Source organism: Curcuma longa, chromosome 4 (assembly GCF_044706935.1).
Source record: "Curcuma longa cultivar G26 ecotype Majalengka, Jawa Barat chromosome 4, ITB_CL_G26_1.1, whole genome shotgun sequence".
Lineage (NCBI taxonomy): Eukaryota > Viridiplantae > Streptophyta > Magnoliopsida > Zingiberales > Zingiberaceae > Curcuma > Curcuma longa.
In genome coordinates, this window is record NC_133864.1 from 4,850,957 (window position 1) to 4,868,046 (window position 17,090).

The 17,090-nt window shown below is 38.6% G+C and overlaps 2 protein-coding genes and 1 pseudogene across 2 annotated transcripts; 1 reads left to right on the forward strand and 2 right to left on the reverse strand.

Annotated features, from left to right (window-relative positions):
- Positions 1–2,812: 2,812 nt before the first annotated feature.
- LOC141826948 (uncharacterized) lies at positions 2,813–3,931 on the forward strand. The gene is made up of 3 exons (XM_074714261.1): positions 2,813–2,827; positions 2,927–3,305; positions 3,438–3,931. The coding sequence occupies exons 1-3, from the start codon at positions 2,813–2,815 to the stop codon at positions 3,857–3,859; spliced, it is 816 nt and encodes a 271-aa protein (XP_074570362.1). The 3' UTR covers positions 3,860–3,931.
- A 1,682-nt stretch (positions 3,932–5,613) lies between these two features.
- On the reverse strand, positions 5,614–8,092 carry LOC141827889 (uncharacterized; annotated as a pseudogene).
- Positions 8,093–9,017: 925 nt separating this feature from the next.
- On the reverse strand, positions 9,018–15,350 carry LOC141828114 (chitin elicitor receptor kinase 1-like). Its single transcript, XM_074715483.1, is given in 13 exon segments — positions 9,018–9,297; positions 9,380–9,478; positions 9,606–9,744; positions 10,728–10,816; positions 10,876–11,027; positions 11,123–11,216; positions 12,638–12,727; positions 13,181–13,371; positions 13,674–13,808; positions 13,920–13,924; positions 14,095–14,128; positions 14,688–14,900; positions 14,903–15,350. Coding segments are annotated over 13 exon segments (1,818 nt in total). The 5' UTR covers positions 15,315–15,350; the 3' UTR covers positions 9,018–9,132.
- Between the last annotated feature and the right edge of the window lie 1,740 nt (positions 15,351–17,090).

Below are 17,090 nucleotides of genomic sequence, written 5' to 3' on the forward strand. Positions count from 1 at the left end.
CTGCAGCCAAAAATAAGTTTGATTTCAACAAAATGAACAATTCTGCTCAGTTACAAATGGTTAAACACAAACACAAATCTGTTTACATCTTTAAGAAAAATCTTAAGCTCACAAAATTCAGTTCCAACTTACAAAGATCTTAATAGATGTGTCAGTAATCGATGCAGTCTATCATCTTCAGTTGTGGTATGCAGTAACAATAAGGCCACCAAGGACAGGAATAATTAGGAGACATTGTTCTAATGTCAGCCCTTATCAGCCAGCTCCAATACTAAAACCCTACCGGCAGTTAAGTAAAACAATCAGAATAAATTATATCCAGCAATGAAATATTGATTTGCATAAAGATCTAAAACAATTGCCACTCCACCTGCATTGTTGGATCAGGACTAAATGAATCTGATAGTAAATCATTAGATTAGAGAGCATGTCAACCGGCAAAAAGCAATGCAAGTGGAACAGGTAGGAGAGCAACTCGTGCAAGTCATTGCTGCTGGGTCTTTCTACCAATTTTCTTCTACGCCATTGCAGCTAGGCAAGTTTTGAGCAGGGGTACTGGTCTTTCATTAGCTATGACGACTCCTTTTCTCTTTCTTCTTCCTTGAGCTGCAACTAATACTTTTCTTTCGATTCCTCCTTTCCACGAGCCAACAATCTTTTTTTCTTCTGCTGCTGCTTGCCCTTGCCTGCTTCTCAATTCCTGCTGCCTCCTTACACACCTGTGGCAATATTTTGAAGGCATTAGTTATGATAACTCAAGGACAACAAGATAACCTGTGGCAATAGTATGAAGGCATTAGTTATGATAACTCAAGGACAACAAGATAGCCTGTGGCAATAGTATGAAGGCATTAGTTATGCATATTACACACCTGTTAATAAAATTTATCTTATGTATTACTACATGAAGCGGTTAAAAAGGAAGTGGACTTGAGGATGGTTTTGTATTTTGTAACTATTTGATCACTGAGATTGGACATTATTTGGTGGAAAACTATAAATCTTATCATGTGTTGCAGGGCAAACTTTTAATTTGTCATGTGATATTAAAGTTCCAAAAAGTGTATGCAGTCAATATGCAATCGACCCATTGCATAGTGCTTACGCAGGATGCAAGGGCATACGTAGTTCATATATATGTATGTATATGTATATATATATTGATGAAGATAGCTAGCTGTTCCGGCCAAAAATCGATGACAGTCAATTCATCGGTCAAGAAATACCACCTCAACCTTGGTGGACCCCGGTGAGACGAGGGCCTGCAAGATCACAAAGAAACAAACGGATTACTGGATGCCGGGAAGTCCCGGCAAGCCCCTCCGACGCTTAAGTCAGTATTCCGTGGAAGGAAAAAATGAAAATGTCGAAGAAGAAGAGTTTAGAGAATCAAACCAGCCCTCCGAGAGGGAGAAGAAGAAGAGCTTCCTCTCCGAAGAAGAGGTGAGAACCTGAAATGCATAGCCCGTCCAGAAGAAGAAGTGCCCTCCCTTGGAAGAAGAGGAAGAAGACGAAAAAGTAGCAACTCTACCCCTGGAAGAAGAGGAGGAAGCTGAGGAAAGAAGACCTCCTCCCTTTGCTAGAGCTCTTCATTATGTAAGTATACAAGGAAACCATATTTGACATATGTCCTTTTCTTTTGCTTCTTTCTGGCATTATGTGCAGGAAAAAAGAGTTCAAGGACATATTCTATGTCAACTTTATAAGGACTCTTTATGTGGCTATGTGTCTTGGAACATACGTAGCTTGTTGAATCCACAAAAGATAAATATTGACACTAGTCTATTTGACTAGCATTGCCAAATAAACCCTATGTTTGACTCCCCCTTGACTCTTGACTTTTACCCTAGAGAAAGAGTCACGTCATCTATGACACCGGCATCAAGGGTTGATATTGATATCGTTTACCCATATACATTTGTACATCATTGTATATATGTAATGTTACTTTGGTTTGTGCAATATTTTTCCATTGTCAATATGCACACGAGTTTGTCTGTTCTATTTAATGACATTATTAATGATCTGGATTTGACATAGATAATTCTCTCTATGCATATAACTTATTTTAGTAGATTCTTTTTTGAAATTTTAACTATGAATATAGTTGCTGATAATTTGGGAAAATTGATTATGGGTTGTGTGTTTGCTTCTAATATCTTTTTTTAATATTCTAATAAAAAAGAGATTGTGTGAGGCTTCAGTTGGTAGATGTACAGTATAGAGTTCCTTCTTGACCGTCTGATCCATTCGAGACTCAATCTCGGTCGTCGCTCCGGCCGGGCACCACCCATAGCACACAAAAGAGAGGTCGTCGTTCGCTGTTCCTCGTTTTGGGTCAAATTTTAGACCAGATTAAGGCCACAAACCAATACTTTGGCTCGTTGGAGTTTCTACAGTCATACCTAATTTGGTATAACGTTCATTTCATTATTTTGTCTCCACTTTTGTATATATACAACTTGCCAAAACTCAGTCAAAAAATACATTTTTGTGTCAGATAAAACCAAAAAAAAAATTACTGCAATTCACACGTGAGGAGAAAATACATCATGGCACCAGGAATTCAGTTTTGATCTCGTGGGTTCAGACTTAATCACCTGGTCAAGCATCTAACTGAGTCAAACACCAGCGTAGACGTCAGAGAGAGTTGGACAGGTCAACGACTGCCACGCGGGTCGATGCTTCCTTCTTCCCTGCGTGCGCTATAAATAAGTATAATGGCGCAGTGCATGTCTTCACAGCAAGTTTTAGCTTTAGCAGGGAGAAAGAATTTAGGGTTCCAATTAAGAACAGGCTCAAGAGATCAGAAATGGGATTCGTTGGGGTTAGATGATTGATTTTAATCTGTTTTTGTCTCTCTTTTTTTGTTGCTGATTTTGAGTTTTTTTGTTGCTGATTTTGAGTTTGCTGTTGGTGTGTGCAGGTTAGTTATGCGCCGGCGGCGAAGGACTCGGACGCCGAAAGAACTCCGGCCCCACCGGGAATCGGCGACGGCGACGGATCCCATACTCATGCAATCGACGAGAGCCACCCGTCGGAGGATGGAGCCTCGAAATCCGAGCGCTCAGGAGCTCCGACTAAGCCACCGATCGGTGACGGCGGTGGAGCTCATCATCATGCAGTCGACGAGAGCCAACCGACGGAGGATGGAGCCTCGAGATCCGAGCTCTCAGGAGCTCCGACTAAGCCACCGATCGGTGACGGCGGTGGAGCTCATCATCATGCAGTCGACGAGAGCCAACCGACGGAGGATGGAGCCTCGAGATCCGAGCTCTCAGGAGCTCCGACTAAGCCACCGATCGGTGACGGCGGTGGAGCTCATCATCATGCAGTCGACGAGAGCCAACCGACGGAGGATGGAGCCTCGAGATCCGAGCTCTCAGGAGCTCCGACTAAGCCACTGATCGGTGACGGCGGTGGAGCTCATCATCAAGCAATCGACGAGAGCCAACCGACGGAGGATGGAGCCTCGAGATCCGAGCTCTCAGGAGCTCCGACTAAGCCGCCGATCAATGACGGCGGTGGAGCTCATCATCATGCCACAAGCGAGAGCCAACCTCCGGCTAATGGAGCCTCGATATCCGAGCGGTCAGGAACTCCGACTAAGCCACCGATCAAAGACGGCGGTGGAGCTCGTCATCATGCCATAAACGTGAGCCAACCTCCGGCGAATGTAATCTTGAGATCCAAACGCTCAAGAACTCCGACTTCGCCGCCGCCCAATGACGGCGGTAGAGCTCGTCATCATGCAACGAACGAGAGCCAACCCCGGGCGATTGGAGCCTTGATCTCCAAACTCTCAAGAACTCCGACTTCGCCGCCGCCGAATGACGGCGGTGGAGCTCGTCATCACTGATAAAGAAATATATAAACATTTGTACTATCGTATAGGAGGTGGAGAATTTTAAAATAATTGTTAGATGTAATTTTATTTTCTATTAAATGTCAAATAAATATATAATTTTCTTACTCTTCATAAATATACTAACGTTTATGCAAATGTAAAATAAAAATATAAATTTACAAAAGATTGTATGTATGTACGTAAGCATGTTTCTTTGAAGAAAATATTTATAATCACAATATTTTACGTGTAATTCAAGAAGACTTCATATAGTTTTTTTATGCACGTATGCATGGTTTTCATGGCATTATAAATTCCGCGTTGACTTTTTAAATAATTGGTATTCGTCCGGTGTATCTGATTTCCCAAGTTCAAATAAGACTGCTATCTGGTCTCCTAAAACGGTCAACGACGAGGCCAAACAAATGAAACAACGGTCTAGGTCATCGCATAATTTGTTGACCAAAAGATAAATATAGTATTAGCGGTTTCTAAAATTTTCAATTCATATTTTAAAAGGTAAACTTCTTTTCTAAAATATTTTTTTATTTAAAAAATAAAATAAAAATCCGTCGCACTTGCGCTTGTCGTTGGACTTCGTCGCCAACGACCAAGCTGCGCGGTGACCTTGACCGGGCGACCAAGTCCGGTCAATCTTAACTAATCTTAGCAATTTTAATCTACATAACTAATCTTAATAAAAAAATTACTATATTTTTTAATTTATATTTTACTTATTTTTTGAAAAATAATTTACTTCTAAACTTATAAAATTTATATCACTTCCATCTGTAGTATTTTTTAAAATCGTCCCCAGGCCATGGTGCCGCGATAGGACATCCAGGTTGTTACCTAGGCAATCGCGGTTCGATCCTCAACTACGACGTATTTGTAAAAATTTTCCTCTAAATAGAAATCACAATCAAAGAATACTGGGCATCTGGGTTGGCCGCTGCATGCGCTTCCCGATTTACCCTGATGGCCAATGAGAAACTTCCGTGAAACCAAACCGATCACCCACAGGTATTGAATCAATGCGACTAACTGAAATTATCATTTTTTTTAAGTCACTTTTTGTGAATTTTAGTTTATATTTTTAGTATTATTTTTGAATTTATGATTAAATTTATATCAGAAATATATTTTTGAAAAACAGTTTGTCTAAACGCACGTGCTAAACTAAATAGATTGAGATTCTTTTGATCGGCCAATTGACGAATTCTAATAGATTAACAGAATTTATGACAGAATCCATCGAGCGAGACCTTGACTGAGAGAAAAAAAAATCAGGTTCTTTTGATTTCAAACAATGCTGCAGCCAAAAATAAGTTTGATTTCAACAAAATGAAAAATTCTACTCAGTTACAAATGGTTAAACACAAACACAAATCTGTCTACATCTTGAAGAAAAATCTTAAGCTCACAAAGTTCAGTTCCAACTTACAAAGATCTTAATAGATGTGTCAGTAATCGATGCAGTCTATCATCTTCAGTTGTAGTATGCACTGACAATAAGGTCACTAAGGACAGGAATAATTAGGAGACATTGTTCTAATGTCAGCCCTTATCAGCCAGCTCCAATATTAAAACCCTACCGGCAGTTAAGTAAAACAATCAGAATAAATTGTATCCAACAATGAAATATTGATTTGCATAAAGATCTAAATCAATTGCCACTCCACCTGCATTGTTGGATCAGGACTAAATGAATCTGATAGTAAATCATTAGATTAGAGAGCATGTCAACCGGCAAACTACCTCCTTGATACTCCTTGTATGCAAGTGGAACAGGTAGGAGAGCAACTCGTGCAAGTCATTGCTGCTGGGTCTTTCTAGCAATTTTCTTCTACGCCATTGCAGCTAGGCAAGTTTTGAGCAGGCGTACTGGTCTTTCATTAGCTGTGACGATTCCTTTCCTTTCTTCTTCCTTGAGCTGCAACTAATACTCTTCTGATTCCTTCTTTCCACGAGCCAACAATCTTTTTTCTTCTGCTGCTGCTTGCCCTTGCCTGCTTCTCAATTGCTGCTGCCTCCTTACTCTTGCTTATTGGTGCCACTGGCACCGCAGGTTGGCACCGCCAGCACAATATAAATAAATACTGTTTTGTTCTGGTTAGGGGCCTAAACCCCGGACTAGGAAAGAAATTTCAAAATTTTGGATTAGACCCAAAGATGGCATTAATCTTAAGCTGCATTAAAGGTCAATTGTGATATTGATCATGCCTTGAAATACTCAGCAGGGAGACTAATCACTAGATTTATCACTTGAATTTGAATATTCATGATTCCACTGTTTTTTTCATAGTAACAAACCAAAGGTGCTGCTGCAGGGCAAATTCATAACAGGATATGCGAGACAAACTTAAGTTTCAATGGGCTCTAATTTCTTGCAGGATATAAAAGCAAATATACTTCAGAAAGCCTAAAAGTTAGCCATGTTCAAGCAGTGAGAAGAGACGACACGGCCCCTCAGATAAGTTAGTTCATCAAAGAAAATTAAGTTATGATAAGTCAAGGACAACAAGATAAATGGGTGAGATTCCTCATATCCTTAGAATTTAATTGTGTGACTAGTGCCACCAAGTTGAGGTAATTGTGCATTGACCAACAAAGCCAATGCATTGTAGATGCATATGAAGGTAAAGGTATTACCAAACACGCTTTCCGCCAAATGTTAATAACGACCATAAGCTGTGGATTGGCCGCCATTATTTTCAGAACAAGAAGAAGCACACAGCTCAGAGCAAAGGGCAACAAGATTCCATAAGATGATCTGCAATGCCTTTATCAAAACCATGTGAGGTAGAAAACACATGGATTGAAGTAATGGATAAGTCTTACGCTTAAATTTCTCATGGGGCAATGACAATATTTCAAGGATGCTCTTTGTAAGAAAACTACATAATCTAGAATTTCAAATAGTTAGATTAGAAGGCATCTCTCATGGTATTTCTGAAAGAAAGCAACATGAAGTATACACTGGTCCAGGACATATGGCTTACAACATGCAGGGCATTATAATTCTGAGAAAGATTGTATGCAAATTGATGTGAGTTAGAGTTCACCAAAAGTATTTAGACGGTGAAGTTTGGTATCGGTTGTGTTGTCGCGATGTTGAACAATCTTTGGGCTCACTTTAGGAATCCATGTTCTTCCTTAACCTCTGGATGCTACAGAACATCTTCCTCCTGGAGCCTACCGCATTGATCCCCATGTCTTTCAGATCGTCCAACGTTAGCAGCGGCAGCACTTCGTCATCAACTTCATGTATCTCGAAAACAGGGGCATATCTGCTCAGTCCCAACCCCTCGAGCCAGGACCGCACCCCGCCATCCTCTCCAGATCGCCAATGTCCGTCCCGATCATACCAATCTCCACCGTCCGTATCGGAAGGGGCATCCACTGCTGCATCAGTCCCGGCGTCTCTACTCTGTGAAACCCTAACCCTAACTCCAGCCGTCCTCCTGTCGTTCCTCTCCGACGGACTCCCAGTCGGTTCTGGTAATCCGTCATCCGCGGCATCCTCTCCGCCGGCGGCTTTGAAGTCGTCGCCTTCCACCTCCTCCTCTTCCTTCGAGGCCCAGCTGGATCGGACCCGCCTCGCGCCGCGCCACGGCTTCGGATCGCGGCTGACTCTTTTCACTCCAGCGCTGAGCGGGTCAAGGTTCTCGTCGACGGAGAGGAGAGTCCCATCGTCAGTAAGATTCGGCGGTGGCGGAGAAGGGAGCGCATCCGACGCGCAGTCCCCGCCAGGTGCCAGGGTGGTGAGATGGCGGGTCTTGGAGGGCTGCCTGTGGGCGGAAGGATGGTGGTAAACACGGGGCTTGGCGTGATCCCCGTGGGCGGAGAGATTCCAGTGCTTGGAGCGGCGGAGGTGGGGATCGGAGGGGATAGCAGCGGGCTGGTCGCCTATCTCCCCGAGGCGCACACTGGGGCGACGCTGCCGCTTGGTTCCGGGCAGCGGGGCAGCCGGAGCCTCGAGCGGTGGCGCTGCAGCGACGCCGCCATTGGAAGGCGGCTCCGGCGGCGGAAGGTCGTCCATTAAAGCGAACGCAGAGTATTCGAGAGACTGCGAGACCGAGAGAGGGCGAGCGGCAGATGATTACCAAATGAGGCAAGTGAGTGAGAGAGCCATGCAAGTCCTCGCTTTAGCTTTTGGTGCCATCCAAGCCGCCTCGGGAACCTAAATGTACAATGCGGCGCATCGGGCGTAGATCGTCGCATCGGACGGCTAATGCGGTGCATTGACATGCTTCGGGACGCGTGGCGGAGGATGCAGTTGTTTACATGTTTTGGGGAACTAAAGGAATTGAGCAAATTAATTTATTAATTCTGAATTTAATGAAACAACATACTTGATTTTGCTTATCGCTTGTCTTTATCACAATTACTTCAATTTCAAACATAATAATTATAGATTCATTAAAAATTAACATTGAATTTTGCTTTAAAACTAAGGGTGTAATAACTGAGCTGAACAGTACAGTAAAAGGTTCAAGTTTGATTCATTTTCTCTTAAACTCAAGTTTAATTTTTAAATTTAAGTTTGACATGTAATAAAATTAAATAATTCACAAACGACTCAAATTCGATTAAAAAATGATTCATTTTAAAGATTAAACAAGTTTAATTCAAGCTCAATAAAAAATAACTTATTTAAAAAATTAAATGAACTTAATTCAAATCTGACTCATTAATATATAATATTTATAATTAATATAATATATAAACTCGAGTTCAATTCAATAATATTTTCAAATTCGAAATCAAACTCGAACTCGGCTTGTTAATTTAATCAAATGATTTTTTTTTTAAACTGAGACTCAAATAGCTCGTGAACAGTTTGACTCGTTTACACCCCTATTTAAAACTAATGAGACAACTAGTGAAGTGGCATTTACTAGAGTGGGATATGAGAAAGACACTAATGAGATCAGTATTTACTGCCTTAGTTTTCCTTCCAAATTTACCAGAGAAGTTCTTGATTGCAAAACACAATAAATTCTTACTCTGGAAAATGGTGGAAACTCTTGCAGAATGACTCCCACCATGGAATTGGACTGTTGGAGATGTTTTTCTATCAAAACAGCACATCACAATCAGATTCATCTAAGTGCACTTGGAGATCATATGTTCTACAGCTCAAACTCAAGAACTTAATCCTATGGAATGAATCAGGCAATATGAATCCTTCTTAGTTGACAAATGATACAGAATCTGATATTTTTACATGTGTACACAAAGGTGATGAGTGCATTGTAGAAGACAGGGAAAATAGGAGCATGTTACCTTCCAGACACAAGACCAGTAAGAGTTTGGTTCTCATAAAAAGTGCCCATGTCCCAATCTTCGGTAGCCGATGATAGTGTCATCAAGGTCACCACAACTTGCCTCATGGTTGGCCTCAGCTGGGGATTCTCTCGGGTGCAATTCTTTGCGAGCAATGCCATCTGCGACAAAATGATTAGCTTATTTCAGCAATACGAGGATCGCCAACCTACAGACTGATTATGTAATGGTTTACACTCTCACCGCAAGAACCGAGTCGATTGGATAGTCCTGACCAAGCCTTGGGTCTACTAGCTCCCTCAGATCTTCTTTTGGATCAGATTTACTGAGAACACCCTCAAACTATAGCATACAATAAAGATGAATAACTCAAAATATGTATCTGATACAATTGCTACAACTCAAAATACAAAAATGGTAAATGCTGGATGATTAAGAAATGAGCCGATCCTGAAACTGGAAAACTAACCAGAGCAATCAATCCCTTCGACTCTGTCAGGGAGCCGCCTGTTTTCACAATTGCATCTTTGGCTGAAATAAGTTCAAAAAGAACAACTCCAAATGCGTACACGTCCACTTTAGGAGAAATGTCACCATACTGCGCATACCTGCACCGTAAATTAGACACGACATGAACCGACACAACAAAGTTGATGCTGTTAATTACTACTGATTCTAGCAATATGGAGATATAATAATTTAATTCGAGCAATTAATACAACTAAAAGTCTAAGCATATAACTTCTCATAATGGATTCATATTATTTGCTTAAGTGCTAATACGATTTGACCCTATGCAAGCTGACACAAAGAGCTGCAGAAACGTCTATCTTGGTTTACTTCACACGCAACCATTGTGAGGCCTTATTTGTGTTAAAACTACCTTAACAGCTTAGCTTTTGGACATGCTCCAAAACATTCAAATATAAGAAGACATCACAGCAAGATATATTGGCTCTCTTATCTAAATCTTACGATTGACAATAACACAGCACGAGTTAAATTTAGCATGTTAATGTGTTGGCTTGGGACTGTAAAGTTCACCAAGCAATGCATGAGAGGGAGTGTAAACAATGTAAATGTAGATAGGTGCTTTCCTAACATCTTGAACTTTTAAGATAAGTACTTAGCCAGTCAAACTTAGCACCATCAAAAGGAAAATTGATGGAAATTAACACAATTAAAAAAATAACATTAAGGCATTTTAAGAATTTATCTGCTATATCATAACGTCCTACAATACAGGAAACATTGGGCTTATCAAATTGAAATTTTATCAATAAAATAAAGTATTTTTTTATGAAGGATTTAAAATGGAGAATGGAAATTCTTAATTCAATCTCACAAATCACAGTACTCTGACACCCGTGAAGAAATTGCTATCAGGTCCATATTTGTTGAGAAACTGAAGAAAAGATCAAGGGAAGAATTGAAATTTCAAGGTCTAGAAATGAGAAGTTTTGATCTTATGAAATGGCTAGTATTCCATTAAAAGCTGTCATATCCTGAAGAATCATCTTATTTGGGAACTTTTAGGTACCTGGAACCATAAGAACAATAAGCCATATTATCAAAATAATTTGCTTCTTACTCTGGAGGCATATAACCAAATGTTCCAACAAGTCGTGTTTGTAAAGAGGAACCTACTTCAGTAAGTTTTGTTAAGCCAAAATCAGCAACCTGCAAGACAACTGACTTTTAGCATTGAGCTTACTGCCAGTCAAAATGACAATAATAACCTTAGCGCGGAACTTCTTGTCTAATAATATGTTTGCAGATTTGATATCGCGGTGAATATAAACTGGAACAGTATGCTCATGGATGTACTCTAGACCCCTGGCTGAATCAAGAGCAACTTGCACCCTTGTAACCCAGGCTAAAGGATCTCTGCCTGTAACCAGATAGACACCCTTGTAAAATAATGACATAAAAGAATGTTTTACCTTGCAAATTTTATAGAATGCCAACATTTTGCAGTCTTCTTACCTACCCCACGTAAATGCTCGCTCAAGTTCCCATTATCAATGAATTCATACACAAGAAATAAAGAAACTTCAGTGCAGTATCCTATCAAGCGCACCTGCACAAAAAAGTCAGCACATTCAATGACTTAATGCACCAAACTTCTGATAATTGAGGATTCAGTTTTCCAATGTGGGCAATCGAATAGACTATCCTACATTGACACAAAAATGATAACAAAACTATACAAAGTATAATATTAAACATTCACTACATATGACATTGTTTCACAACAGGTGGTTCATAAAAAGATTTAGTTGATTGAGTGTATCTTAACGAGGGAGGTATGCCATGTTATTATGGTTAGTGTGAAGCAGCATTTTGATCCAGTTTTGCATATCACCCAGATCCCTCATATTTTATAACTTATGGTCAAAGTCTTGATCTGTTACTGCATCTATATGAGACTAGACTGATATAGTAGTAGCATACCAAGCAGCATACATAGTCAGGCTTGTTAGAGATTACATGTTGAGATTTCTTGCTTATTTGCAACTAAAATTTCCTTGAAACCCATAAAAGAGTTTTTCCCCATTCTCCTGATGGTGTATATTTATTTAGTGCATTGATAAAAATTACATGCAATAAAGGTTTCAAAAATATTGTAAATGAAAGCGAATCTAAATCTGAAGGCGAATATTTCTATATGGCAGGAGACCAATCTGACATACATTAAATGTGGAATATATTTTTTTCTTGATTTGCAATAAGCGAGGTCTATAGAAGAGTTTGTTTTTCTTGTATTTGAGTGATAAGGCTTATAATTGATGTGCGGTACACATTTAGTTGGTTTGATTGTCCAATGGAGAGATATTGCTTGCTTACTCCCCAAGTTTACTTTGACAAGTAAATTATAGTGATGATGTGTTCTATATTTAGTTATGACTCATTGAATTTTCTTATATGATATAAGTGAATCTCTTGGTTGACTTAATTCTGGCTCTTGAAGTTTTTGCAACTAAATCTCATGTCAAATGCAACCCAGGTGTAGTTCTTTTTGCTCTATTCCTTAAAAAATTATCATACTAGTTGATAGCTCTCTTTCATTCTCATTTTATGCATTATTATGTTGCACTAAATTAAACATAATCCAGATTAGTCACCGTTTCATGTCAATATTATACCTAAATACATATGGAATCAAACAAATAAATTAGCCTGGACTGGAGAACCAATTAAAAGTAAAAAAAGTATGGCTGCATATGCAGTTCAGCATGCATGCAATCCCGCCGGATATGCACATGTGTCATGCAGACAATACCAGATGACAGGAAATTTTGCACAAGTCATGTAACTAAATGTGAGTGTGACATTCCTATATTGCATTCTAACGAACCTTTCAAATTTACCACAAACCAAGTGTACTCTAAAGAATAATATATGCACTAACACACACGGCACTCATATATAAGAGTAGCAATATGAATGCCAAAAATTTTCCTATTCTAACCAAACTACAGAAAATGAACTGAAACTTACCAAATTCAAGTGATGAACATTCGTTAAGACTTTTAATTCAGCAAGAAATTCATTAGTTGCCTGCATATCCATTTTCTTGATGGCAGCTTTCTACAGAAAGAAATATCAAGGTCATCAGAAGTTAGGAGAGATTTGGAAATAAGGTGTTCTAACTTTTAAGTCGAGAAAAGAAGCCAATACTTCAAATAAATACACATTAAAATTGAAAACACCAGACAACAGTTATGCTTCCTTGTAGGTCTACTCTCACACATGAGCATAATTGCTGATTTAGAGTCTGCAGACATTGTTTGAGATTTTCTATAATGATAAACAAAAAAAAAATCAAATATGTTAGACAATTTTGGCTGCACTGGCAAATGAGTCCATATACTAAATGCTAACAATTTAGTCTACATAATCAAATTCTGCACTCACAATTAACAAATCATGGAAGTATAAGGCACCAAATAGAAGTACGGTCAAAGATCTCATTCCTCAAAAGTATAACTAATTTAGAATAAAGAAGCACAAAGTGCATTAACTGAACATTAGAAATTTAACCTCTCCTCTGAGTTCAGCATAATAGACAATGCCAAAACCACCACTTCCAATCTTGTACGCTAGGCTAAAATCATCTGTAGCCCTAGCAAGCTCTTCATAAGTGAACTCTACAGATTTGTCGACAGTAATACCTACATATATGGAATTGCCATCTTCTTGAGGCGCAGTAGCTCCTGGTCCATACATTGAAACTGTAGCTCAAATAAGTAGCCAAGATATCAATAGTCAGTGATCCATCAAGAAAATCTCAGAATCTTGATCTAGATTGTTCTTCCCACCCTTCACTTACCCTATCAAGTTATCAATAGTCAGCAATTTCACCATATTGGTGATTTTCTGGCATTTTTCTATGATAATTTTTATGTTTCTTATTTACCTGAGATCTTGGAAGAATCGAATCGGATCAAGATCAGTGATTTTTTACAACTATGGTTTCAAGCACAGACAGAATTATTTAAAAATAATAAGTTACCATGACCCTTAGATGGGCTACCTTCAAGTGTTGACGAAAGCAAGGAAACTTTCTTTGCCTTCATTCTTCTTTGATAGTAAATATACAAATATATTGTGCATATTAGAATAGTGACTCCTGCTACAGAAATTCCAGCAATAGCTCCGGAGGAAATTCCTGACAATTTTCATAAATATTGTTTTGAATCAAGCTAAAAAAATTATTTCCTTCATCAAACTGTGCTCTGGCAAGCATCTTTAAATAGGAAGAACTAGAAAGGCCTACTACCTGCACTGAAATAAAACATAAATAGTGCATCCATATTAGAAAAAAGTGGAAAGCTATTAATATAGACTTAAACTACAATCTAATTATAAACTTTAACCTTGAGCAAAAGCTAGGATTCCCATGTTACATAAACTAAAGAAGTGAGAATGCAAGCAATTCATTATCAATTTTTTACCTAGAGGGAAGGGCACGATAGCTTCCACTGGGATCTGCAATATCATGCAAACAGAAGTATCAATCACTTCCAAAAAGCTGATATTAAAAGTTGAAAAGTAGTTTCACTACCTCAAATGAAGTAGAGATGCGTAGCCAAATATATGGTTTCCCACAAGAATTCAATTCACAAAAGGACTGGACTCGTAAATATTAGTGCATAGAAACTATCCATTGATATGCTTCAGCAAGCATCAAAACAGCAGTTTGAGAAAAGTCATTTTGTTTTGCCCTTTATATAATACTTATGGAAAACCATAACTAGAGATTGGGTTCTAACTAGAAACAAGATAATTACTTTGTGAGAACCTTGGAAAATGGAAACTATACTCCTTGAGCAGATTACAATAATAGGCAAGCATTAGCACGAATCTAAAATCAAGTGCATTTAGAATGTTTCTCTAAATTGATATCCTCGTTCACTGAGAAATACTCGAGTAGACAGATACAAGTACAAATAGCCTAATAACAAGAATCCAAACTTAATTGTTTATTCCAGTCTTATTTGACAAAAGTATTTAATCAAGAATTTTGAAGAAAATCACATTATCTCACCTTTGGTTGGGATAAAGGCAATCCCCATGCCAGCGCTGAAATTAATCCCAGGGTTATACGCTTGCAGCAAATCCTCTCGTCCAGAAAACCCATACGCTTCAGCCAACGACGACAGACTGTCTTCAGGCCGAAGCGGGTAGGTCTCGAACAGACCGTAGTCCTTTGATACCGACGAATCGCCACAGGAGCAATTCACGATCACATTGATGGCCACCCCTTCGGCACGTTGTCCACCGGATAGCTATTGAACTGGGCGAGCGAGTCGGCCGTGGTCAAATTGGCATACACATTCTGGGAAATCTCTCTGTAGGTGTCGCCCCCGAGGACGACGTAGGAGAAATTGTGACCAAGGAACTCTCCATCGATGCAGTCGCAGCGGAAGGAGACGTGAACGCGGATGCCGGTGGCGAGGTAGTTTAAGTTCGTGACTTCGGGGTTGTACGGCGCGAGTTCGACATATTCGAGGTTGAAGAGTCCGGATATGTAGGTGAGGTTGTCCTGCGGGGAGACGTAGTAGGCGCCGAGGGCGAGGTCACAGCCTCTCAGGCAGGAGGCCTCCGAGCGGAGGAGGAAGGAAGCGAGAGTGACGAGGAGAAGGGAGGGGAGGCAGCTCGATAGGGGGAGCATCTTGAGCTCGTCGATGGAGAGCAATGCGATCGAAACCCTAGGGACGCTCCATCTCCACTAAAGGGAGTCAGTACCCTTCGTTGACTTGATGCCGCCGTCGCCTTCGCATTAACGACTAACAGTTACACTTTGTCAGGGAGTAAGGGTCCCCGGAGCAATGGTGCAACGGTAGGATATCCGAGTTGTGATTCAGGGACCCGCGATTCGATCTCCAACTACGATGTATTTATAAGAATTTTCTTTCAAATGGGAAACGCAATCAAAGGATGCTAGGCATCTGGATTGGCCGTCGTATGCGCTTCCCGATTTATCCTAGTGGTCGGTGGGAAACTTTCTATGGGACCAGACCGATCACCTCTAGGAATTGAGTCTATGAGACTGATTGAGATTTATCATTTTTTTTTTTGTCTAGGTGTAGGAAATGGGAATTTTAATTTTAATTAGCGAAGGAAAGGATAAATTTTAATTTTTTTTTATATTTTAATTTGAGAGGCAGGGAAGAGAAGATAATTTTAAATTTTATTTATTTTAATTTTATTTTTATTTTAATATATTAATTTTTAAATAATTTATTTAATTTAAATTTTTTAAATTTCTCTGGTTGAGCATGATCTTTTTACTCATTTCTTATATTAATAAATTTTTATAAAAATAAATAAAAATATTAATTTATCTTTTATCGTACTAAAGTATACATATTCTATATTTCGCATGCTTATTGTATGTCTACTCATTATTTCTTTAAATTTTTTATTTATTTAAGTCGTAAATATTTATTTTAGTTGATCTCATAAGATAGTTTTGATAAGAAAAATCTTATATTGGTTTAATGAGCTATACATATTTTTTTCATATATAAATTTATTTTAAAAAGTAAAAGTATTTTTATAATTTTATATATTTAATTTTCATTTCTTTTATTTTCCTCCCAAACAAGATAACAGATGTTGCATTAATGAACTTTCATCTCCTCCCAAATAAAAAAAATATAAATACTTCCTTTCTCTTTCCTTTCCCTCCCTTCCATTTTCTTTCTTTTTCCTTAATAAATCTTCTTTCATCCCATCCAAATAGAGTGTTAGTGACAAAGGAAAAAAGTTCACTTTAACCCCTCGTTTATCGTTATTTTTAGAATGCTTTTTAAAATTTATCAAAAAGCAGGGTATATAATATAAAAATTAAAAATCATCTTTTATTTTTAAATCATTAAAAAAAATTTATCAAAAGCACATCCTATCCCATCAACTTTTTCTATAAAATAATATAAATATCCGTCCAAGTAAATTTTTATTATCTCTACCCATCTATAAATTTATTTTTCTTACTAATCATGTAATATATCTAATTGCTTAACTAAGAAGTGAAAAAACAAAATCTTGGAACATAGTGAAGTTAATTATGATAGGACAAACTTACTAAAATAGATAAGAGTCAAATCTCGATAAAATCAAGATAATATTCTCTCCGTCATAGTCAACTATAACTTTCTGATTTACTTTCTCATAGATGATCGTGAGACCGACCGTATAAAACTGTTGGATAACGAATTATATCTACTGATGTATATAAACCAAATAGATATTTTGTACACAATAAAAAATCATTAAACCAATCACATATCCAATAAAACATCCACCACAAGAATCACACAAACCACCATGTAGCCATCATACCTAATTTCAATAGTTTGCACTTCATGATAAATATTGCTGGCTTTTTGTTTCCCCAACTTTTCCTCACTTTTGTTTTGTTTTTTTCTTGGCTTTTCCCAAAACC

What these genes read in the sequence shown, in the direction of transcription:
- LOC141826948 (XM_074714261.1), top strand. An exon ending in TCCGACTAAGCCACCGATCG is followed by an intron (nt 3,306 to 3,437) that starts GTGACGGCGGTG and finishes CTCATCATCAAG; the next exon opens with CAATCGACGAGAGCCAACCG.